The sequence below is a fragment of the Anolis carolinensis genome, unplaced genomic scaffold (assembly GCF_035594765.1).
Source record: "Anolis carolinensis isolate JA03-04 unplaced genomic scaffold, rAnoCar3.1.pri scaffold_7, whole genome shotgun sequence".
Taxonomy (NCBI): Eukaryota; Metazoa; Chordata; class Lepidosauria; order Squamata; family Dactyloidae; genus Anolis; species Anolis carolinensis.
Window position 1 is genome coordinate 14,419,444 of NW_026943818.1, and position 26,285 is coordinate 14,445,728.

At 39.2% G+C, this 26,285-nt stretch overlaps 1 protein-coding gene across 2 annotated transcripts in view; it reads left to right on the top strand.

Annotated features, from left to right (window-relative positions):
* Positions 1 to 480: 480 nt before the first annotated feature.
* abl1 (ABL proto-oncogene 1, non-receptor tyrosine kinase) overlaps positions 481 to 26,285 on the top strand; it is a 79,938-nt gene continuing 54,133 nt past the window's right edge. Inside the window, exon 1 of one of the 2 annotated variants that reach the window (XM_062959031.1) lies at positions 481 to 5,342. In XM_062959031.1, coding sequence (XP_062815101.1) covers positions 5,207 to 5,342 — 136 coding nt within the window. In that variant the 5' untranslated portion in view covers positions 481 to 5,206. Of the gene's footprint in view, positions 5,343 to 26,280 lie in introns of those variants that run through there. The other variant, XM_062959030.1, reaches the window with a different exon arrangement.

The following is a 26,285-nucleotide window of genomic DNA, read 5'->3' on the forward strand; positions in this document are numbered from 1 at the left end:
TCACAATGTATTGAAAACACTACAAAAATGACAGAAACAGCAGTTTGATACACAGTAATGTTATGTTGTAATTATTTACGAATTTAACACCAAAACATTGCAACATTTGCTACAAAAACAATGACTACTAAAAGGCAGACTACGTTGGATAATGCTGAAGCTTGGATAAGTGAGACTCTACTGTATATACAAACCCCACTTTCCTAGTTTCCAGAAAAAGTACAGTAGAGTCTCACTTATCCAACATTCTGGATAATCCAAGCCATTTTTGTAGTGAATGTTTTCAATACATCGTGATATTTTGGTGCTAAATTCGTAAATACAGCAATTACTACATAGCATTACTGCGTATTGAACTACTTTTTCTTTCTAATATGTAATAATGCTACGTAGTAATTACTGTATTTATGAATTTAGCACCCAAAAATTACGATATATTGAAAACATTGACTACAAAAATGCGTTGGATAATCCAGAACGTTGGATAAGCGAATGTTGGATAAGTGAGACTCTACTGTATTTACGAATTTAGCACCAAAATATCACGATGTTTGAAAATCATTGACTACAAAAATGCGTTGGATAATCCAGAACGTTGGATAAGCGAGACTCTATTTGTATTAGGCCTCAGCAGGTGCTTCGTTCCTGTCACCTGAAGGAAAGGCCTTCAAAATGGCGCCCACTCTTTTACCTCATGAGGTGATTTAAAAATCATTGACTACAAAAATGCGTTGGATAATCCAGAACGTTGGATAAGCGAGACTCTATTTGTATTAGGCCTCAGCGGGTGCTTCGTTCCTGTCACCTGAAGGAAAGGCCTTCAAAATGGCGCCCGCTCTTTTACCTCATGAGGTGATTTAGACGCCGTTTTTTTTTCTCAATATATTGAAAACATGGACTACAAAAATGCATTGGATAATCCAGAACGTTGGATAAGCGAGACTCTTTTGTATTTGTATGAGGCCTCAGCAGGTGCTTCGTTCCCGACCCCTGACAGGAAAGGCCTTCAAAATGGCGCCCGCTCTTTTCCCTCACGAGGTAATTTAGACGCCGTTTTTCTTTTTCAATTTCTGTGAGGGAAACTTGCCTAGAGAAGTTTATTTTTCCTCTTTAATGAAGGAAGACATGATGAGGTTTGGCTACATGGGTTTAAGAGATTCATCTCCGACGGTTCGGCGCCTTTTTCCAGGCCCCAAGGCTAGGCCCGCGAGGCCGGGGCCTCTCGTGGGCGGCTTCCCCGGCGGCTCCTCCCCTCGCGGCGAGGAAGGGGCGGAGAAGAGGGCGGGCGGACAGGCCGGCTCCCTTCCCAACATGGCGGCGGGGCGCGCTGAGGAGCCGCCGAGGAGCAGGGCTTCTGCTTAGGCCCCTCTCTCTCTATTCGTCCGCCATTCTTGCGCCTTCTTTTTATCATTCTTTATCACTATCTTCCTTTTCTTTCTTCCATTTCTCTGCTTCACTCGGCCCTTCTTTTCCTCTCACTCCCTTTTACTCAAAACCTTTCGCCTCCTTCCTCATTTTTTAAATATTATTCTTTGCAAAGTGTTTGCTTTCATTCTTTCTTTCCTCCACCCTTTTCTTAATTCTTACTTCATTATTTATATCTTCATTTTCTGAGTGGGGTTGGGAGGTGTTAGCTGGCCCTGATTGTTCCCTGTCTGGCATTCCCCTGTTTGCAGAGTGTTGTTCTTTATTTAGAGTTTTTAAAATACTTTCCCTAATTTTTCCTCTTCTTATTCCTTTCTAAAACCTTCATTTTTGGCGTGGTTGTTAGCTGGCCCTGATTGTTTCCTGTCTGGAATTCCCCTGTTTTCAGAGTGTTGTTCTTTATTTAGAGTTTTTAAAATACTTTCCCTAATTTATCCTCTTCTTATTCCTTTCTTAAAGCTTCATTTTTTGGGGTAGTTGTTAGCTGGCCCTGATAGTTTCTTGTCTGGAATTTCCCTGTTTTCAGAGTGTTGTTCTTTATTTAGAATTTTTAAAAGTACTTTCCCTAATTTTTCCTCTTCATATTTCCTCTCCATTATTTATTTGAATATTGTGTTGCTGTGAGGTTTTTTGGGCTGTATGGCCATGTTCCAGAAGCATTCTCTCCTGACGTTTTGCCCACATCTATGAGGTGGTGAGGTCTGTTGGAAACTAGGAAAGTGGGGTTTGTATATACAGTAGAGTCTCACTTATCCAAGCTTCACTATATCCAGTGCTCTGTATTATCCAACGCAGTCTGCCTTTTAGTAGTCAATGTTTTTGTAATAAATGTTGCAATGTTTTGGTGTTAAATTCGTAAATACAGTAATTGCTACATAACATTACAGTGTATCGAACTGCTGTTTTCTGTCGATTTGTTGTAAAACATGATGTTTCGGTGCTTCATTTGTAAAATCATAATGTAATTTGATGTTTAATAGGCTTTTAAAAAAATCTCTCCTTATTATCCAACATTTTATCTTATCCAGTGTTCTGCCGGCCTGTTTATGTTGGATAAGTGAGACTCTACTGTATGTTGAAAGTCCAGCTTGGGAGAAAGAACTGTTGGTTGGAGGAAAGTATGGATGTTGCAGTTGATCACCTTGATTCGCATTGAATGGCCTTGCAGCTTCAAAGCCTGGCTGCTTCCTGCCTGGGGGAATCCTTTGTTGGGAGGTGTTAGCCGGCCCGGATTGTTTCGCATCTGGAATTCCCCTGTTTTCAGAGTGTTGTTCTTTATTTATTGTCCTGTCTTTACTCTCTTGGCTTGTTCTTTGGGCGAGAACCTTCTTTATTATCCCCTTTCCCTCTTCATACTTTTAAAATATTATTTTTGGCGGATTGTAAGTGAGGGAGAATTGGCTGTCTACAGAGACGTTGCCCAGGGGACGCCTAGATGTGTTACCATCCTGCTGGGAGGCTTCTCTCATGTCCCAGCATGGGAAGCTAGGGCTGACAGATGGGAGCTTACCCCGTCCCGCAGATTTAATAATAATAATAATAAATTTATTTGTTTGACCGTCCCGCAGATTTGAACCACCAACCTTTCGGCCAGCAGTTCAGCCGGCACAAGAGTTTAACCATTTGAGGTGAACGGTGTATTTTCGCCATTCTTTCATCCCATTTTCTTCCACTCAGCCAAGTAAACCATTTCCACCACCCCTATTATTATTATTATTTTATTATTATTACTACTATTTCAACTTTTTGGCGTTCTCTCCCCTCTCCAGAGGTTTAGGGCTATTATTTTCTACCAATAAAAGTGTTAATTTTGGTAATTATTCTAACACTTTATTTATTATTCTAACACCACCGCTATTATTATTACTATTATTACTATTACTACTATTTCAACTTTTTGGCATTCTCTCTCCTCTCCAGAGGTTTAGGGCTGTTATTTTCTACCAAAAAAGGTGTAAATTTTGGTAATTATTCTAACACTTTATTTATTATTCTAACACCACCGCTATTATTATTATTACTATTATTATTACTACTATTTCACCTTTTTTGGGGTTCTCTCTCCTCTCCAGAGGTTTAGGGCTGTTATTTTCTACCAATAAAAGTGTTAATTTTGGTAATTATTCTAACACTTTATTTATTATTCTAACTCCACCGCTATTATTATTACTATTATTATTGCTACTATTTCAACTTTTTGGGGTTCTCTCTCCTCTCCAGAGATTTAGGGCTGTTATTTTCTACCAATAAAAGTGTTAATTTTGGTAATTATTCTAACACTTTATTTATTATTCTAACACCACCGCTATTATTACTATTATTATTACTACTATTTCAACTTTTTGGGGTTCTCTCTCCTCTCCAGAGGTTTAGGGCTGTTATTTGCTACCAAAAAAGTGTTAATTTTGGTAATTATTCTAACACTTTATTTATTATTCTAACGCCACCGCTATTATTATTACTATTATTATTACTACTATTTCACCTTTTTGGGTTTCTCTCTCCAGAGGTTTAGAGCTGTTACTTTCTACCAAAAAAGGTGTTAATTTTGGTAATTATTCTACCACTTTTCTACCAAAAGTGTTAATTTTGGTCATTATTTTTGCCAGCCCTTCCTCAGTTGCCTTATTTTCAGACAGTAACGGGCCTTTTTGAAAGCATCCAATTGACAGATATCTATAACAAATACCAAGTGTCTTTGGGACAGACTTCTGCTTCTTCTCTTTCTATCAATTTCTTCTTCTTTTGTGTATTTTCCTCCCTTCTAACCATGATCATGATAAAAATTTGCTTTCTCCAATCTGTCCATCCCCGCAATTGTAATTGAATGTAATGACAAATGGCCCAATTCAGTGAAGTTTCAGGATGTGTGTGTCTCCGTCCAAGAGCTGATCGTTCACCGCTGTCCTTAGCAAAAGAACGTGGACTTTCGGGACGGTCTTGTCTTCGGTAGTTCTTTGTGCCTTACTCTGGTTTCGTCCCAACAACCCAAGAAAGCCTCGCCAATCTCCGATTGGGATGACGCCGGCATTTTCACCCTACTTGGATCGCTTCTGGCGACTGTTTCCAAACTTTCCTCCCGGAGAAAAGCCTAGGACTAACCGATTCTTTCCGGCCCGAAGCGATCATCATCCTGCGTCCGGCGACATCTGTATTTTCAGGAATAATAACTCAGAGGTGTGTTGACCCAAGCCACATACAGATGACCTGTCAACAGGCTGGTTTCTTTTTCAAAATTATACGCGTTTTTCAATGTCCCAATTTGTCTTTTACGGAGAAATATCAACACAAACACTTGTGGCAGACTTGCGATGGGACACATAGAGTTTGGGCGAAGCTGTGAATCCCAATGAAATGCTGACCAAATTGTATCACGGAACCTCAGAACCCTTTATGCCTTCTCTGTGTGTTTTTTGCGGGATTGTGATTGTCATATACGTCTCTGCCTCAGACTTCAGTGATACTTGAAAGCCAACCGCTTGCCATTTGGGCCTGTGACAAGTGATGCTCTGCGGGTGCTGATTTGGGTGAGTTGCTTCCTTTCACCCAGAGAAACCCTTGCATGTTTTGCTCATTGATCCAAGATGAACTGGTTCCTGGATAAGAAGATTTAAATGCCTTTGGTAATTTTTTGCCATTCATAAGTGGACCTTCTAATTTGAAATGTGCTGAAAAAGCACAGTGCCTCTCGACTTGAACCTTGTGCCTTGAGTGTCTGGAACCATCTACTCAACCAACAGGTCTGTCTTCTTATTTTGGGAAGACTTGCCTTTGGTCCTTTATGGGTCAGCAGCCTGGAAAAGTTCTTGGGGACCAGCGGAGGCCCAGTCTGCCGGCCCTGCCCTTTATCAAAGGAGCAGCGAAGAAGGAGACGTCCAGGCATGGAGGCCAACCCTGCAATGTCTTCCTGGAACATGGTAAGAAACACCATCTCGGCCTTACCTTTCCGTGCCTTTTTTTCCCTTGGGAAACTTGAATAAGTTTAAGATGCATTTGCAAGAAATTATTCATAAGCATATGGCGTTTAAAATATTTGCATAAGGAGGTTTCGATGTGAATGATGATGATGTGGTTGAAATGCAGGTAGAATATCCCTCATGCAAAATGCCTGGGACCAGAAGTGTTTTGGAGTTCGAGTTCTGGAATATTTGCCCATTTATACTGTGTTTTAGAGATGGGACCCAAGCTGGAACACAGAATTCATTTATATTTGTGTACATATCCAGAAGAAAATGTTGTACAGGATGTCCGTAATTATTTGGTACATACAGTAATTATTCATAAGCATATGGCGTTTAAAATATTTGCATAAGGAGGTTTCGATGTGAATGATGATGATGTGGTTGAAATGCAGGTAGAATATCCCTCATGCAAAATGCACGGGACCAGAAGTCTTTAGGAGTTCGGGTTTTGGATATTTGCCCATTTATAACATGTTTTAGACATGGGACCCAAGTTGGAACACGGAATTCATTTATATTTGTGTACATACCCAGAAGATAATGTTGTACAGGATGTCCGTAATTATTTGGTACATACAGTAGAGTCTCACTTATATATAGAGGGGGGGGGGGGGCTCTGGTGGTGCAGTGTGTTAAAGCTCTGAGCTGCTGAACTTGCGGACCAAAAGGTCGCAGGTTCGAATCCAGGGAGCGGAATGAGCGCCCGTTGTTAGCCCCAGCTTCTGCCAACCTAGGAGTTTGAAAACATGCAAATGTGAGTAGATCAATAGGTACCGCTTGGGCGGGAAGGTAACGGTGCTCCATGCAGTCATGCCAATGGCCACATGACCTTGGAGGTGTCTACGGACGCCAGCTCTTTGGCTTAGAAATGGAGATGAGCACCAATCCGCAGAGTTGATCATGACTGGACTTAACGTCAGGGGAAACCTTTACATATATATATGTACGATTTCTTTGTAAGTCTGAACAGATACATTTTAAGTGTAATTCCAGCCATATATATATATATATATATATATATGGCTGGAATTACACTTAAAATGTATCTGTTCAGACTTATGAAGAAATTCAACTTAAGAACAAATCAAAAGAACCTATCTTGTTCCTAAACTTGGGGACTGCCTGTATAAGCAAAGCTTGGAAAGATACTTTGTAAAAGCAATGTTTTTGTTATGGTATTGGGCGGGAAGGAGGTTAAAAGTATCTCAGGACTATTATTGGTAGTGGTGAAAACAAACTGCTTTTAATTGATACGTTGCAATACTTGTTTCTTTTCCATAATTTGGTTACTTTTATGAGAAAACAAAGGTTGATAAGTCCTCTTAAAAAAGGCTTCAGTGCCTGAATATCCCAAAGGCACCAGATTCACCTGATATTGGAAACTGAGCAAGGCCAGCCCTGGTTTATATTTATAAAATTTATAAATATATAATATATTGTATACACATATAATATTGATGATAACATTATAATGGAATACAATATTATACTACTAATAATACAATGTAATAATATTAATTATATATTATATATTAAATGTAATATTACTAATAATATTACCATATAATGATATAGTACAATATAGTAATTTAATGTTTATATTGTGCTATGCTAATAATATATTGTATGTTCATTTGATTTGTAAGCCGCTCTGAGTCCCCTTTGGTGTGAGAAGAGTGGGATATAAATGTAGTAAATAATAAATAAATAATAGTACATTCCAGATGTTGTTTACTGTGGCAAAACGACTCCTAAGGGTGCATCTGCACAGTAGAATGAATGCAGTTTGACTCCACTTGAACTGCCATGGCTTCCTGTTATGGATTCGTGGGAGCTGCGATTTGGTGAGGCACCAGTACGCTTTGGCAGAGAAGGCTAAAGACCTTGAAAAATTACAACTCCCATGTTAAAACATGGCAGGTCAAGTAGTGTCTAACAGCATTTATTCTGCAATGTAGATGCACCCTGAGTCAGCTTTCCTGGAAAGAAGTGACGAGTGGAGTGCCTCACGGTTCCGTCCTGGGCCCGGTTCTGTTCAACATCTTTATTAATGACTTAGACCAGTGATGGCCAACCTATGACACTCGTGTCAGCACTGACACTCCTAGCCATTTTTGCTGAGACGCTGCCGCATGCAGATTGATTGGATGACTGTGTCTTTTGTGCCAAATTTGGTGTGATTTGGTCCAGTGGTTTTGTTGTTTACTCCATAGGAATTATGCACATTACTTACACACACACACATGTATATATTCTATTATTATTCTACTATTATTGTAGTATATTATCATATTATTACTATCATATTATTAAATTATTCATTATTCATGACTACATTGAAACTAGAATAGAGAGAAATCAGCGTGGAAACTGCAAGAGGCACCATAGATGGTTGTACATGGAAATAACGGTAGTAAATAGTTTTTGATTTATTGAATACAGTTATATATTACAATTATACATTTTTGTTATTTAAACTATGCATACTGCGAAATTATGGTTTTTTTCTCGAAGTGACACACCACCCAAGTCATGCTAGGTTTTTTGGTAAATTTTGACACACCAAGCGCAAAAGGTTGCTCATCATTGACTTAGTTGCTAAAACTGGGGAAGAAGAGATAGGGGTCCAAGGAATGATGGGCTTATATTGGCTACAGGGTTTGCCCCCTCCAATGCCAGTGCTTGATGCTTGAGTGTCATCTTCTTGACTGGCCAAACATAGTAGAAAGGCTTTTCGATAGTTTCCGCAGTCTGTTCTATCACCTTACTTGAAAAGGGTGATGATGTTGGCATCCTTGAAGTCTGCTGGGATTTTCTCGGTCACCCACACTTTTTCAATGAGCTGGTGGAGTTGTTGTATCAGCTCAGGTCCACCCTCTTTGAAGATTTCAGCAGGGATCCCGTCAGGTCCGCTGGCTTTGTTGTTTTTTTGTTGGCTGATGGCATTGCTGACTTCTAGAATCATAGAATCATCTTCCAAACTAGGCAGTGCTGCAAGCTCATCCCTGGCTTGTTGTTGCGGGATTTGTGAGAAGGGTCTCTTCGGCCACATTGGAGCTGCGATTTAGCAGGAGACATGATAGCCATGTATAAATATGTACATGTTATCTCTGTTATCCTGGCTTTGCCTTCCCTCAGGCCCTCCAGCGAATCTTTCCCTCTACAGCCTTCCACCAAACTGAACTTTTGACTCTTGTTAACTCTGGATCATCTTTCGTGTTTGCCTGCCCAGTCCACCCTCCACACTCGCTTGCTTGCTTCCTGGCAGTGACCTTCTGCTTGGCTGCCTTTACTTGGGCTGGACGTTTTCCTTGCTGAGGTCTGTCTTTCCCGCGGGAGTCCCATCCTGCCAATGTTTGCTTGCCCCCGGGGACTGGGATAGTTGCTGTAAAACTTGAATGGACTTACTCTTCGAGGCAGATCAGGCCCTTGAAATGGGAACCGCAAAGAGTCGTATTTCTGAAACATGGCTTTGCTTCTCAGAATCTCTTTAGAGGTTGTTTCTTATGGATGTTTGCCTGGGATGTAAGGCACACACTTGGTTGGGTGGCTTCCAGAGTCTCATTAAATGTGTGTTTTGAGAGTGATGTTTCTCTAATAAAGGGGTAGGGAACCTGTAATCAGTTGGATTGCTTGACCTGACCCATAGAAGGCTTTAATCCCGTCCAAATTTGAAACTAAACAGCCTTGGTAAGTACCGTATATACTCAAAGATAAGCCGAGTTTTCAGCACCTTTTTTTAGTTGAAAAAGCCTCCCTCGGCTTATAATGGGGTCAAGATCAAGAACCTGGAGGCCATTGCTTGCAATATATGATATATTCCTCTCTTACCCTCCTTTATCAGTGTGTTTTCGTTTGCAAAGCCTCCCTCGCTCTTAACCAAGGGAATGTTTGAAAACGGAAAAACCCTTGCAAGTCAGGAAGAAGAAATATATAATAATAATAATAATAATAATAATAATAATAATAATAATACTTTATTTATACCCCGCCACCATCTCCCCGTGGGGACTCGGGGCGGCTCACAACGTTACAAAAGTAACAGCACAAATACATTAAACAATATACACAGTTTAAAACACAAGAAGATGATAAAACAGAAGTTAAAACAAAGGTTTATATAACAGTATATAAAGCAGTATATCAAACAACCACCAATGCAAATCCATCAACTTTAAAGGTGTGTGTGTGTGGGGGGGGGGGGGGGCGGGACTATAGCAGCAATATAAGATAAAACCATTAGATTAAAATACCCCGATGAAAGGAGCCTAATAACATTCAGAATAGAATTATAATGAGGCTAGTCATCCAATAGCTGTCTCTCCATTAATCTTATTATTATCATTATACAGTAGAGTCTCACTTATCCAACATCGGCTTATCCAACGTTCTGGATTATCCAACGCAGTTTTGTAATCAATGTTTTCAATATATCGTGATATTTTGGTACTAAATTCGTAAATACAGTAATTACTACATAGCATTACTGCGTATTGAACTACTTGTTCTGTCAAATTTGTTGTATAACATGATGTTTTGGTGCTTAATTTATAAAATCATAACCTAATTTGATGTTTAATAAGCTTTTCCTTAATCTCTCCTTATTATCCAACATATTTGCTTATCCAACGTTCTGCTGGCCCATTTATGTTGGATAAGCGAGACTCTACTGTATATCCATTAATCTTATAAAAGCATTTCCCCTTGAAATATTTGTTAAACTCTACTACAGATATATAGGCATTAACCCCCTGCATGCGTTTGCAATCCCTATGTACTTCTATATCTGTATCTATCTAGCTAGATACATTAATTTTATATATGAATTTTCCCCTCATATGTTTCAGGTCTTTGCAAATCCTATATACACATAGATCCATGTACCTGTATATCTGTATATACATTATTTAACCTACTGATGCCTCGATTCATGTAATTTTTTTTGTTACAGTTATCTATTTTTATTTTGAAATTTACCAGTAGCTGCTTCATTTCCCATATACAGGTACCATGGAAATCTCTTCCTAGTTTCGATTTGTTTCTCCTCTGAAAATTCAGGAAATTGGGTGGGTTTGAAAGAGAGCCATACAAACAAGGAGGAAAAGAAATATATCTTCTTTTTGACTCAAACTGTTCTTGCAATGTGTTGTCGAAGGCTTTCATGGCCGGGATCACAGGGTTGTTGTATGTCTTTCGGGCTGTGTGGCCATGTTCCAGAAGTATTCTCTCCTGACGTTTCGCCCACATCTATGGCAGGCATCCTCACAACCTCTGAGGATGCCTGCCATAGATGTGGGCAAAACGTCAGGAGAGAATACTTCTGGAACATGGCCACACAGCCCAAAAGACATACAACAACCCAGTTCTTGCAATAATAATAATAATAATAATTGCTGCAAATTTGCAAAAGTCTCTCTTTTTCTTCCCCTTCCAGCCAAGCAATCTTTTTCTTCTTCCTGTCTTCCAAGGGCTTCTCTTACTCTTCTTTCCCTTTTGATGCTGTCAAAACTTGCACAGTTTCCAAGTGTGCCGATGGTGGGATGTGTTTAATGAGCCAGAAACACGCGGTGGGTCCCTGATTTTATCATGTCTCTGGAAACAGCTATACTCTGTTGTGAGAATGTGATACAGGACAGGAAAATGCAGATGTTTCTTTTCCATTTTGAGACTTTGCTCAATCTTTGAAAATGTGCATTGTGCTTCTGTGGACACTGGATGTCGCCACTGGATCTTTACACGGAGAATGAAGGACGCCAAGAAACTTTAATATTATTGTGTATATTGACTTTTATGACTGTTTTTAATCATGTTGAAGTTTTACTGCTCGGTTTAATGTTTTATCTGATTTGTGCTGTCGTGTCTGGGCATGGCCCCATGTAAGCCGCCCGGAGTCCCTCCGGGGAGAGGGGGCGGGATATAAGAATAAAATTATTATTATTATTATTATTATTATTATTATTATTATTATTATTATTATTATTATAACTCCTGTGGTTGTTTTGCTTTAGGATTGCCACAAGTTGGAAATAAGTACAGTAGAGTCCCACTTATCCAAGCTTGACTTATCCAATGTTCCCCAAGGCAGCCTGCCTTTTAGTAGTCAATGTTTTTGTAGAAAATTTTGCGATGTTTTGGTGCTTAATTTGTAAAATCATAATGTAATTTTATTATTTATTTATTTATTTATTTGCAGTATTTCTATTCCACCCTTCTTTCTCACCCCGAAGGGGACTCAGGCCAGATCACATTATATACATATAGGGCAAACATTCAATGCCCATATACAGTAGAGTCTCACTTATCCAACACTCGCTTATCTAACGTTCTGGATTATCCAACGCATTTTTGTAGTCAATGTTTTCAATATATCGTGATATTTTGGTGCTAAAGTCGTAAATACAGTAATTGCTACATAGCATTACTGCGTATTGAACTACTTTTTCTGTCAAATTTGTTGTTTAACGTGATGTTTTGGTGCTTAATTTGTGAAATCATAACCTAATTTGATGTTTAATAGGTTTTTCCTTGATCTCTCCTTATTATCCAACATAGTCGCTTATCCAACGTTCAGCCGGCCCGTTTACGTTGGATAAGTGAGACTCTACTGTACACATAGAACTGAGACAGAGACAGGCGCAGAGGCAATTTAACCTTCTCCTGAGGGGATGTTAGATTCTGGCCACAGCAGCTGCTTCATCATCCACTGTGATGACACTTCCTCATTCCAATGTCGTAAATTAGTTAAATTAGCCTCCCCACTTTATAAGTGGTACCTTATTTCCTACTTGATAGCTGCAACTATCTTTCGGGTTGGTTACCCATAATGTGCACCTTGCTTATCCACTATTGCAACCTCAATGTTTTTAATTTGATGTTTTAATTCTGTGTTGTGTTTTTTTAACCTATTGTGTATATTTTTTATTGGTTTTTGTCCTTTGATGTTTTATATTTTATCATTGTTTGTATTTTGCTGTAAGCCACCCCGAGTCCCCTTCGGGGGAGATGGAGGCGGGATATAAATAAACTTGTTATTATTATTATTATTATTATTATTATTATTATTATTGCTAGGTTAGCAACGAGCAGAGGCTATTGTTTAATTTTTTAATTGGCCTTGAACTCATGATCTCATGGTCAGAGTGATTTATTGCAGCAGGCTGCTCACCAGCCTGCGCCACAGCCCGGCTTTTTTCTTAATCCCTCCTTATTATCCAACATTTTAGCTTATCCAATGTTCTGCCAGCCCGTTTATGTTGGATAAGTGAGACTCTACTGTATTTAAAAGGACCTGTCAGCAGGCCAAAGGCTTGGAATGAGGGAAATAAGGTCATAACCGATTCATTTCCCTTTTTAAACATACAGGAAATTTTCTTGTACCTTTGGCTTGAACCTCATTTATGTGTACAATTGAGTGTGCAATAAGTTGGGGAATATCTTGAAATTACTGCTTTTGGATGGATTTTTTTATCGTTATACTCGCAGTAGCTTAGCTCTTGTGAAGTGTCTCTTCCGGTGTTTAATGTTCATGAAGAGGCATTGTAAAAACCCATATAGTCAATGGTAAAAGCTGCCCTTTTGAACAATGCCATTTCTCCAATTCATGTATGAATTGATTATATTTTTTTCCTTAAAGGCCAAAGAGCACATTAGATGGACCAAAGCTAAATAAACAAATGATCACATCAATGTTGTTCTTTGTTATAAGAAAGGCTTGTCTTGAAAGCCCACATTTTCCCCTCAGATTTCTATTATTTTGGATGAACCTTTGATTTTCACTTTGTTTTCCCAGTTGTTGTGACATGACCTGCCATTCTCTGTGAAGATGACAGTGCAATTGCAGCATCTTAATGTAGGACGGGCGTGCAAAATCTCTGTGACAGACACTTTCATTCTCTTTACTCAATTGATTTTTTTAAAAAAAGATAAAGGACAGCTGCAATAATGGAACACACACTAGCAGCTATTTTCAACTTTCGGCTATTGTGGGCACTTCCGGAAAGCTGAGTAGAGATTGACCAAGGTTGTAATAAAGAGATAAATTGGGTTGTTGTGTGTTTTCCGGGCTGAGGATGCCTGCCATAGATGTGGGCAAAACGTCAGGAGAGAATACTTCTGGAACATGACCCGACAGCCTGGAAAACACACAACAACCCTGTGATTCCGGCCATGAAAGCCTTCGACAACACAAGAGATAATTTACCGTATATACTCAAAGATAAGCTGAGTTTTTCAGCCCTTTTTTTTTAGTTGAAAAAGCCTCTCTCGGCTCAATATATGATATATTCCTCTCTTACCCTCCCTTATCAGTGTGTTTTCCAAAGCCTCCCTCGCTCTTACCAAGGGAATATTTTGAAAAGGGAGAAAAGCCCTTGCAAGCCAGGAAGAAGAAATATATATAAATACCCATTAATCTTATAAAAGCATAAAAGCCGACCTGAATATAAGCCGAGGCATCTAATTTTACCACAAAAAACTGGGAAAACATTGACTCCAATATAAGCTGAGGGTGGTAAATTTCAGAAATAAAAACAGATACCAATAAAATTAGATTAATTGAGGCATCAGTAGGTTAAATGTTTTTGAATATTTACATTCTACCTGGCCAACAAAGGATTCCCATAAGCCACAGCAACGCGTGGCCGGGCAAAGCTAGTTTAATAATAGAGTAAAAGAATACATGTAATAATAATAATAATAAATACAGGAAAATAATACATGTAATAATAAATAGAGTAAAATAATAAATGCAAAAATAATAATAAGATCAGAGTGAAATAATAAATGTATTAATAATAATAATAATAAAAATAGAGAAAAATAAATGTAATAGTAGCAACAATAATAGAGAAAAAGAATAAATGTAATAATACCAATAATAATAGAGAAAAATAATAAATGTACCCTATATTCTCGAGTATAAGCTGACAGAAATATAAGCCAACCAGGACCCTCACCCGAGTATAAGCTGAGGGGGGCTTTTTCAGTCTTAAAAAATGTGCTTATGTATCCTTTTAATAATAATAGAGTAAAATAATACATATAATAATAATAATAGAGTAAAATAATACATGTAGTAATATAGTAAAATAATAAATATAATAATAATATCAGAGTGAAATAATAAATGTATTATTATTATTATTATTATTAATAATAATAATAAAATAGAGTAAAATAAATGTAATAGTAGCACCAGTAATAGAGAAAAATAATAAATGTACCCTATATTCTCAAGTATAAGCTGACCCAAATATAAGCCAACCAGGACCCTCACCCAAATATAAGCTGAGGGGGGCTTTTTCAGTCTTAAAAAAAGGTCTGAAAAATGAGTATATACAGTAATTAAACAATAATAAGATTGAAAACAATGCAACACAAGACAAAACAACATCACATTGACAACAATGCATTGCAGAAGTCTCAATTTATTCTTCTGTCTACTTTCTTCACCAAAGAAGCTATCACTTTCCTTAACCGGTGATTTCTAGGTTTGCTGTGTAGATTCGTTGTCAAAAGGCTCTTGAAAGCCCGTAATGACAGGTTATGTCTTTTTCACCTGCAGAGAGAAAAGAAACCACCTTTGGCTCTCAGAGTGAGGCTTTGGTGGCTGGCGTTTGGGGAACCTCCTGCCTGGGGGTGCTTTATCCTCTTGCTTCCTATTCCAAGTAAATTACCATTTATTTTGTCTTCAGGCAGCCACCCGGAGTAATACATTTTTCGGAAATTCATTCCCACCCTTTATTAAGTCCCACATAATAGCTTCCGCTGTTCACTCATACATTCATTGAGGAGAATTGGATGTGTGCAGGCAGCCATTAGTCGGGAGCTAATAACCTCGCTGTGGGAAGGTGCAGCCGATTGGAATAAATGAATAGGAGCAAAAACAAATGAAACAACTTCATGGAAGTATGCGCAGCTAATTTGCTGCCGCTTTGAAAACAAATATAGCCGATTTGCATGCGTTTGGTACTTTGAAAAGAGCTAATTTGACAGCACTTGAAGACCAGCGTCATTGACAGGTGTGTGAAGTGGTGAGCAGGCCAAGGGGTGCCGATCTCTCCTTGAAGAAACACATTTCACCGTTGTCATTTTGGGCAATTGAGTCTCTACCTGCTCATTTGTGTAGCTTGAGGCTATCCTTTGTCAGTGCAATTTTGTGGGGGAGAAGTACCGTAAGCATATATCTCTCATATCTGAAGACTCTCGGTCTTGATAGATGAGATATTTGCTGCATAGAGCAGGGGTTGGACTAAATGGCCCAAGGGGTGTCTTACAACCCACTTTATTATTATTTTATTATGATACAGCAAACAAGATAGATATGCTGGGTTTCATATCACAAAATCACAAGTCGAACACTTCCCAAGTGTCTAGGACTGTGTGATGTATTTTCGGATGATGCGCACAGATCCCAGCAGGGTGGCCTTTTGCAGTTGGCAGATTGTAATTTTGTCAATGTCTATTGTTTCCAAATGCCGGCTGAGATCTTTTGGCACGGCACCCAGTGTGCCCATCACCACCAGGACCACCTGCACTGGTTTCTGCCAGAGTCTTTGAAGTTCAATCTTGAGGTCCTGATAGCGGCTGAGTTTTTCCTGTTGTTTTTTGTCAATGCGACTGTCACCTGGGACGGCGACATCAATGATCCAAACCAAACAACTGTGATGTCTGGTGTGTTGTGTTCCAGAACTTTGTCAGTCTGGATTCGGAAGTCCCACGGTATCTTTGCGTGCTCATTTTCCAAGACTTTTGCAGGTTTGTGATCCCACCAGTTCTTTGCTGCTGGGAGGTGGGACTTGAGGCATAAGTTCCAATGAATCATTTGGGCCACATAGTTGTGCCTCTGTTTGTAGTCTGTCTGTGCGATTTTCTTACAGCAGCTGAGGATATGATCAATGGTTTCGTCGATTTCCTTGCACAGTCTGCATTTATTATTATTATTGTTATTATTATTATTGACACAAAGACATAGTAAAGGTAAAGGTTTCCCCTGATGTTAAGTCCAGTCGTGACCGACTCTGGGGGTTGGTGCTCATCTCCATTTTTTAGCCGAAGAGCTGGCGTTGTCCGTAGACACCTTCAAAGTCATGTGGCCAGCATGACTGCATGGAGCGCCGTTACCTTCCCGCCAGAGGAATGTGATCTACTCACATTGGCATGTTTTTGAACTGCTAGGTTGACAGAAGCTGGGGCTAACAGCGGGCGCTCATTCCGCTCCCGGGATTTGAACTTGGGACCTTTCGGTCTGCAAGTTCAGCAGCTCAGCGCTTTAACACACTTCGTCACTGGATGGATTTCGTATCACAAAATCACAAGTTGAACACTTCCCAAGTGTTTAGGGCTGTTTGATGTATTATTACTATTTTTTATTATTATTATTATTGACACAACGATGTTGTATGACACAGCAAACAAGATAGACATGCTGGATTTCGTTTCACAAAACCACAAGTCGAACACTTCCCAAGTGTCTAGGACTGTGTGATGTATTTTCGGATGATGCGTGCAGATCCCAGCAGGGTGGCCTTTTGCAGTTGGCAGATCGTAATTTTGTCAATGTCTATTGTTTCCAAATGCCGGCTGAGATCTTTTGGCACGGCACCCAATGTGCCCATTATTATTATTATTATTATTATTATTATTATTATTATTATTAACAACATTGAGGCTGGGTGGCCATCTGTCAGGGGTGCTTTGCTTGTGCTTTTGGTGCACAAAGGCAGAAGGGGGTTGGACTAAATGGCCCAAGGGGTCTCTTCCAACCCTTTTTATTGTTATTGTTATTATTATTATTATTGACACAAAGACACGGTATAACAAAGCAAATGAGATCTGTATGCTGGATTTCGTATCACAAAATCACAAGTCTAACACTTCCCAAGTGTTTAGGACTGTGTGATTTATTATTATTATTATTATTATTATTATTATTATTATTATTATTATTATCGACACAAAGACACAGTATAACAAAGCAAATGAGATCTGTATGCTGGATTTCGTATCACAAAATTACAAGTCGAACACTTCCCATGTGTTCTCAAAGCACAGCAGACAATCAGTAGAAGAAAACTGCACTACAAACTAGAGCTGATAGCTGGCACAGCAATTATTATTATTATTAATATTATTATTATTGACACAAAGACATAGTATAACATAGTAAATGAGGTCTATATGCTGGATTTCATGTAACAAAATCACAAGTCGAACACTTCCCAAGTTTTTAGGACTGTGAATTATTATTATTATTATTATTATTATTATTATTATTATTATTAACAACATTGAGGGTGGGTGACCATCTGTTGGGGTTGCTTTGCTTGTGCTTTTTGTTCACAAAGGCAGAAGGGGGTTGGACTAAAAGGCCCAAGGGGTCTCTTCCAACCCTCTTTATTGTTTTTATTATTATTTACATTAAGGGTGTATTTGTTTCTGTTTTTGTTTTTTTTACTTCTAAATAAGTTATGTGCAATGTGCATAGGAATTTGTTTATAGTTTTTTTTTAAACTATCGTCTGGCCCTCCAGCAGTTTGAGGGACTGTGAACTGGCTGTGTGATGTATTATTATTATTATTATTATTATTATTATTATTATTAATAACAACAACAACATTGAGGTTGGGTGGCCATCTGTCGGGGGTGCTTTGCTTGTGCTTTTGGTGCACAAAGGCAGAAGGGGGTTGGACTAAATGGCCCAAGGGGTCTCTTCCAACCCTTTTTATTATTTTTATGATGATGATGATGATGATGATTTATTTATTTACAGCATTTATTATTATTATTATTATTATTATTATTATTATTATTATTATTATGTGAGGCTGTATTTGTTCCTGTTTTGTTTGTTTACTTAAAAATTAGAGATGTGCAGTGTACATAGGAATTTCTTCATAGTTTTTTAAAAAAAAACAAAAACTATAGTCTGGCCCTCCAATGGGCTGTTTAAAAAGTTTGGGGACCCCTGGCATAGAGTTTCAAATCTTGTGTTAAGTCTTGGGGTCTGCAACAACAAAAGATATTTAAAGGATGCCCCTGTCAACGAAAATATCTGGTCTCTATCTGGTCCCACATAGTTGCAAGTTTCAAACTTGGATGTGGAATTTCCAGAACTTTCCAGGGAAGTGCTGGTCTCAAAATGGCCATTCACCCCTTTACCGCTGGGTGGTGTTTCCTCAGACACGTCAAGAAATCCTCGCTTGAGAAGAAGCAGCTGTGGAGTAATCCCGTTTCAAAAGGACCAGATAGTTGTTTGAACAAGTTGTAAGAAGCAAGAAATGGGCAGTGTCTACAGTGCCAGAAATTTGGACCTCAGCTTGCATTAAATCAGTGGTTCTCAAAGTGTTCTCTGTGGAGCCCTTGGGACTCTGCAAAGCATACTGAGGGGCTGCTCTTCCACCCCAAAAAGTCTTGTTGTTGTTGTTGTTGTTGTTGTTGTTGTTTATTACTACTACAAAGGGTGGGTGGCCATCTGTTGGGGGTGCTTTGATTGTGCTTTTCCTTCATGGCTGAACGGAGCTGAACTGGATGGCCCCTGGGGTTTCTGTTGTTGTTGTTTATTACTATTACAAAGGGTGGGTGGCCATCTGTTGGGAGTGCTTTGATTGTGCTTTTCCTGCATGGCTGAAGGGAGCTGAACTGGATGGTCCCTGGGGTTTCTGTTGTTTTTATTATTTATTTATTTATTTATTTACTACTACAAAGGGTGGGTGGCCATCAGTTGGGGGTGCTTTGATTGTGCTTTTCCTGCATGGCTGAAGGGAGTTGAACTGGATGGCCCCTGGGGTTTCTGTTGTTGTTATTGTTGTTGTTTATTACTACTACAAAGGGTGGGTGGCCATCTGTTGGGGGTGCTTTGATTGTGCTTTTCCTGCATGGCTGAAGGGAGTTGAACTGGGTGGCCCCTGGGGTTTCTGTTGTTGTTCTTACTATTATTACTATTATTATTATTATTATTATTATTATTATTATTATTATTTACTACTACAAAGAGTGGGTGGCCATCTGTTGTGATGTTTTGATTGTGCTTTTCCTGCATGGCTGAAGGGAGTTGAACTGGGTGGCCCCTGGGGTTTCTGTTGTTGTTATTGTTGTTGTTTATTACTACTACAAAGGGTGGGTGGCCATCTGTTGGGAGTGCTTTGATTGTGCTTTTCCTGCATGGCTGAAGGGAGTTGAACTGGATGGCCCCTGGGGTTTCTGTTGTTATTAGTACAGTAGAGTCTCACTTATCCAAGCTAAACGGGCCAGCAGAAGCTTGGATAAGCGAATATCTTGGATAATAAGGAGGGATTAAGGAAAAGCTTATTAAACATCAAATTAGGTTATGATTTTACAAATTAAGCACCAAAACGTCATGTTATACAACAAATTTTTAAAGAAAAAGTAGTTCAATACGCAGTAATGTTATGTTGTAATTACTGTATTTACAAATTTAGCACCAAAATATCAAGATACAGTAGAGTCTCACTTATCCAACGTTCTGGATTATCCAACACATTTTTGTAGTCAATGTTTTCAATGCATCGTGATATTTTGGTGCTAAATTCATAAATACAGTAATTACTATATAGCATTAATGTGTAATGAACTACCTTTTCTGTCAAATTTGTTGCATAATATGATGTTTTTGGTGCTTAATTTGTAAAATCATAACCTATTTTGATGTTTAATAGGCTTTTTCTTAATCCTTATTATCCAACATATTCGCTTATCCAACGTTCTGCCGGCCCGTTTATGTTGGATAAGTGAGACTCTACTGTTTATTGAAAACATTGACGACAAAAATGTCCTGGATTATCCAGAGGCTTGGATAATCATTGGATATCATTTCTCCATTTGTAGGCAAAGCACCACATTCTTCATCATTATATACAGTAGAGTCTCACTTATCCAACATAAACGGGCCGGCAGAATGTTGGATAAGCGAATATGTTGGATAATAAGGAGGCATTAAGGAAAAGCCTATTAAACATCAAATTAGGTTATGATTTTACAAATTAAGCACCAAAACATTATGTTAGACAACAAATTTGGCAGAAAAAGCAGTTTAATACGCAGTAATGCTATGTAGTAATTACTGTATTTATGAATGTAGCACCAAAATATCACGATATATTGAAAACATTGACTACAAAAATGCGTTGGATAATCCAGAACGTTGGATAAGCGAGTGTTGGATAAGTGAGACTCTACTGTAGTTTCAAATTCTTTTTGCCTGCCTGATACGTTGGGTGATGTTGTTTTTTCGCCTTACAAGAGGGTCTCGAACCTTCTCCTGTATTGCATCCCATCACTCAAACTATGCCCATCTCCTTTCTGGTCCAGGTTTGCACATACATTTTGCATCCTTTAATGCGCCTGGGAACCTGCCCTGCATCTCCTTTCGCGATGCGACGTCATTTGGCCCCGGCATTTGCCAGGTGAACCAAAGCCGATCTCGGGGCTGGAGGAGCGAGTGGAAAGAACGTGGCCCGAGACATGTGGATGCAATTTGGGAGGATGATTCAAGGGGCCACCATGGCAACCAGCAATAACAGAGCAAAGGGAACTAAAAAAGCAGCTGTAGGCCAAGGCTTCATTTCAATAGCACTGAGGCCGTTAGGACACTTACTCAAAATGTTTCAGGATTTGCTTTGAGTTTTTCTCCTCTGGCCCTGATCTTATTTATTTATTTATTTATTTACAGTATTTATATTCCGCCCTTCTTTCTCACCCCGAAGGGGACTCAGGGCGGATTACAATGAACACATATATGGCAAACATTCAATGCCAACAGACAAACAACATTCAGTTTTAGACAGACACAGAGGCATTTTTAACATCTTTCCAGCTTCACGATTCCGGCCACAGGGGGAGCTGTTGCTTCACCGTCCATTGGTGGCTGTTCTTCCTCTTCTTTTCCTCGTGAGCAGTTTTTATGGTGTTGTAGATTAGTTAAATTAGCCTCCCGCATAAAGCGTACCTAAATTTTCCCTACTTGACAGATGCAACTGTCTTTCGAGGCTGCTAGGTCAACAGCAAGCCAGGGCTATTTTTTTTTTAAATGGTCGGAGGCTTAACCCGACCCAGGCTTCGAACTCACGACCTCTCGGTCAGTAGTGATTTATAGCAGCTGGTTACTAGCCAGCTGCGCCACAGCCCGGCCCCTTAGTGCTGCTTTCCAATCCTCAGGCTTTGCGATCCAAGAAGAGACCAAATACAGTAGAGTCTCACTTATCCAACATTCGCTTATCCAACGTTCTGGATTATCCAACGCATTTTTGTAGTCAATGTGTTCAATACATCGTGATATTTTGGTGCTAAATTCGTAAATACAGTAATTACTATAATAATAATAATAATAAAACTTTATTTATACCCCGCCACCATCTCCCCAACGGGGACTCGGGGCGGCTTACATGGGGCCATGCCCAAGACAATACAATAGACCATAACATAATACAATTAAATAATACATTACATAAAATAAAACAGTACAACATAAGATCAAAACAGCAATATAACACGAGCGGGCCGCATGAATACTACATTTAAAAACTAGATTAAAAATTAAAACTCTGGGTGAGAAAGGGATCAGAATAAAACCTCGAGGGACGGGACATCAGATAGTGAACCAGTCTAGAGGATAAATATCGGGGGGGAGTAGCATAGAACATTTACTCTCCGAAAGCACACCGGAAGAGCCATGTTTTTAAATCTTTCCTGAAGGCTAAAAGGGTGGGGGCTTGCCTGATTTCAATGGGCAGCGAGTTCCACAAGCGAGGGGCCACCGCAGAGAAGGCCCTCTCCCTTGTTCCTACAAGGCGGGCCTGAGATATAGGTAGTGGCGACATAGCATTACTGCATATTGAACTACTTTTTCTGTCAAATTTGTTGTGTAACATGATATTTTGGTGCTTAATTTGTAAAATCATAACCTAATTTTATGTTTAATAGGCTTCTCCTTAATCTCTCTTTATTATCCAACATATTCACTTATCCAACGTTCTGTCAGCCCGTTTAAGTTGGATAAGTGAGACTCTACTGTAGTTCATATTGGCCTTCTTGAAAGATGGTACAGTACAGTCTCACCTATCCAACATAAACGGGCCAGCAGAACGTTGGATAAGCGAATACGTTGGATTCGTCGGTTTCCTTGCACAGTCTGCATTTTGGGTCATCAGCTGATTTTTCGATCTTGGCCTGAATGGCCTTTGTCCTGATGTCTTGCTCCTGGGCTGCAAGGATCAGGCCTTCGGTCTCCTTCTTCAGGGTCCCATTCGTGAGCCAGAGCCAGGTCTTCTCCTTAATCAGCTTTACCTTCAATTTTGTCAAGGAACTTTCCATGCAATGTCTTGTTGTGCCGGCTGTCAGCTCTAGTTTGTAGTGCGGTTTTCTTGTACTGATTCTTTGTCTGCTGTGCTTTGAGGAGTTTCTGATTTTTGACTTCAATCAAATTATTTATTATTATTATTGTTATTGTTATTGTTATTATAACAGTCCTGCTTGGATGGCTTGATAATGTGTTGCCTTAAAGACAGGAAAAGTCTAAACCAACTGGGGTCCTAACTAGCTGCCTACTAAAGGCTTTCCCTCTCTTCTCTGATAGTTTGTTGAAACCTTTTGTTTTCCCTGACAGCTCTAGTTTGTAGTGCGGTTTTCTTGTACTGATTCTTTGTCTGCTGTGCTTTGAGGAGTTTCTGATTTTTGACTTCAATCAAATTACTTATTATTATTGTTATTGTTATTGTTATTATAACAGTCCTGCTTGGATGGCTTGATAATGTGTTGCCTTAAAGACAGGAAAAGTCTAAACCAACTGGGGCCCTAACTAGCTGCCTACTAAAGGCTTTCCCTCTCTTCTCTGATAGTTTGTCGAAACCTTTTGTTTTCCCTGACAGCTCTAGTTTGTAGTGCGGTTTTCTTGTACTAATTCTTTGTCTGCTGTGCTTTGAGGAGTTTCTGATTTTTGACTTCAATCAAATTATTTATTATTATTATTATTATTATTATTATTATTATTATTATTATTATTATTATTATTATTGTTATTATTACAGTCCTGCTTGGATGGCTTGATAATGTGTTGCCTTAAAGACAGGAAAAATCTAAACCAACTTGGGCCCTAACTAGCTGCCTACTAAAGGCTTTCTCTCTCTCCTCTGATAGTTTGTCGAAACCTTTTGTTTTCCCTGTGCTTGGATAGGCCCAGAGATTGAGCAAGCCGTCCAGCAAAAGTGTTGTCCTGGATCTGTTTCCTCTGGCTGGATGTTTGGATAACCTTTTGGGACAACCAACTCATAATTAAATGCGGTTTTGGGGAAGAGAAGAAACCCAAGCACTTGATTTCCTAATAGTTTTGCAACTGCTGTTTGAGAGCCGGGACACATTGAGCAGGAAATATTTTATTGTACACCCTTTGTTTGAAAAGATTCAAAAGGGCTGGCTCTGTTAGCTTGCTTTCGACGGCCTTGGAGATAACTTTTCAGGAGTATTGGCGTCTCCGTTTTCAGCCCACATCCCCACTGGACCGAATGCTTTGTGCAAGAGTTCCGCATATTTTCCTCTTTTCCTCCCGCTAGTCATTCCTTCCTCCTCCTCCTCCTCCTCCTCGAGTGTAACTTGATCATTCAGGCCTGGTTCTCTGCTGGGGAATGACTTTGGTTAACCATTTCTTCTCACCAAGAACCCAAAATTCATGCTTCATTCATACGTGCTCAAATGGAGGCAAGTCCTCAGTTTCACCTTTTCCGGCATCTCAAAAACAAAGAGACACTTAAAAATTATATTTGTACCTGCAGTCACACTTGACCACATTGTCTACATTTCTATTCAATATATTGAGCCATTTCCAAACAGACTTAGCCATGAGTAAGGCTGAAAGAAAGGGCTAAGGCTTGTTTAACCCTAGACAAGAGGTCCCCAAACTTTTTAAACAGGGGGCCAGTTCTTGATCCCTCAGAGTGTTGGAGGGCCGGGCTATAGTTGGCCACCAAACAACAACAACGACAACAACGACAACAACAATAATAATACGAAATCCAGCATATATATCTCGTTTGCTGTGTCGTATTATGTCTTAGTGTCGCTAATAATAATAATAATAATAATAATAATAATAATAATAATAAAGTGCGTTGGAAGAGATCTCTTGGGCCATTTAGTCCAACCTCCTTCTGCCTTTGTGCACCAAAAGCACTAGCTAAGCACCCCTGAGAGATGGCCTCCCAGCCTCAATGTTAATAATAATAATAATAATAATAATAATAATAATAATAATAATAAAGAATAATAATAAAAATCAGCTGATGACCCAGAATGCAGACTCTGCAAGGAAACCGACAAAACCATGGATCATATCCTCAGCTGCTGTTAAGAAAATCACACAGACAGACTACAAACAGAGGCACAACTATGTGGCCCAAATGATTCATTGGAACTTATGCCTCAAGTACCACCACCCAGCAGGAAAGAAGTGGTGGGATCACAAACCTGCAAAAGTTACCCCTGACAGATGGCCACCCAGCCTCAATGTTAATAATAATAATAATAATAATAATAATAATAATAATAATAATAATAAAGAGAGTTGGAAGAGATCCCTTGGGCCATTTAGTCCAACCTCCTTCTGTCTTTGTGCCGTGTGGGCCAGATAAATGGCTTCGATTGGCCGCATATGGCCCGCAGGCCGTAGTTTGGGGACCCCTGCCCTAGGCCATAGGTTGGTTCTATAGGTAAAGGTAAAGGTTTCCCTTGATGTTAAGTCCAGTCGTGACCGACTCTCCATTTCTGAGCCAAAGAGCCGGCGTTGTCCATAGACACCTCCAAGGTCGTGTGGCCGGCATGACTGCATGGAGCGCCGTTACCTTCCCACCGGAGCGGTACCTATTGATCTACTCACATTGGCAATGTTTTCGAACTGCTAGGTTGGCAGAAGCTGGGGCTAACAGTGGGTGCTCACTCCGCTCCTGGGATTTGAACCTGGGACCTTTCAGTCTACAAGTTCAGCAGCACTTTGCCACTTGGGCTCCATAAATCCCTGCTTTAATTATACTCATGAGTATTGTTTTTTGTGCATATGCATTCCTAATGAGTTTGGGTTGCACTTACAAAGACAAGTATCCACTTATTACAATAATACAGAAATCATTAAACCTAAATTTAGTATCAATACATAAATATGAAAACAGATACAAAAGGAGTTGTTAAACAATCAAATAAAGAACTGTTACATTCACAGTAGAAATAATATTTTTCTCTTGTAGGATGAATTTACTCCTCTTCTCATAGACAATAAATGGTCTTAAGTTCTTTGATTGTCCCACATACACAAATTGAGTCCTCTTCTTATATATAATGATTGTTCTTGTTTCTTTATATAGATAGTGGACTGCAAAACCACAACCGGTTTCAACTCAGAAGAGTCTTCCTCAGGTGGATTGTAGTCCTTTTTTTCCAGTTGTTTTTGAGTTTTTTAAATGTGGATCCTATAGGGAACATATGTAGTGGCTACCAGTTAATTACAATACATATACAGTAGAGTCTCGCTTATCCAAGCCTCACTTATCCAAGCCTCTGGATAATCCAAGCCATTTTTGTAGTCAATGTTTTCAATATATCGTGATATTTTGGTGCTAACTTCGTAAATACAGTAATTACAACATAACATTACTGCGTATTGAACTACTTTTTCTGTCCAATTTGTTGTATAACATGATGTTTTGGTGCTTAATTTGTAAAATCATAACCTAATTTGATGTTGAATAGGCTTTTCCTTAATGCCTCCTTTTTATCCAAAATATTCGCTTATCCAAGCTTCTGCCGGCCTGTTTAGCTTGGATAAGTGAGACTCTACTGTAGTTACAAGAGACATACATGATACACAACAAAGATAATATAAAAGTCATACTCACAGAA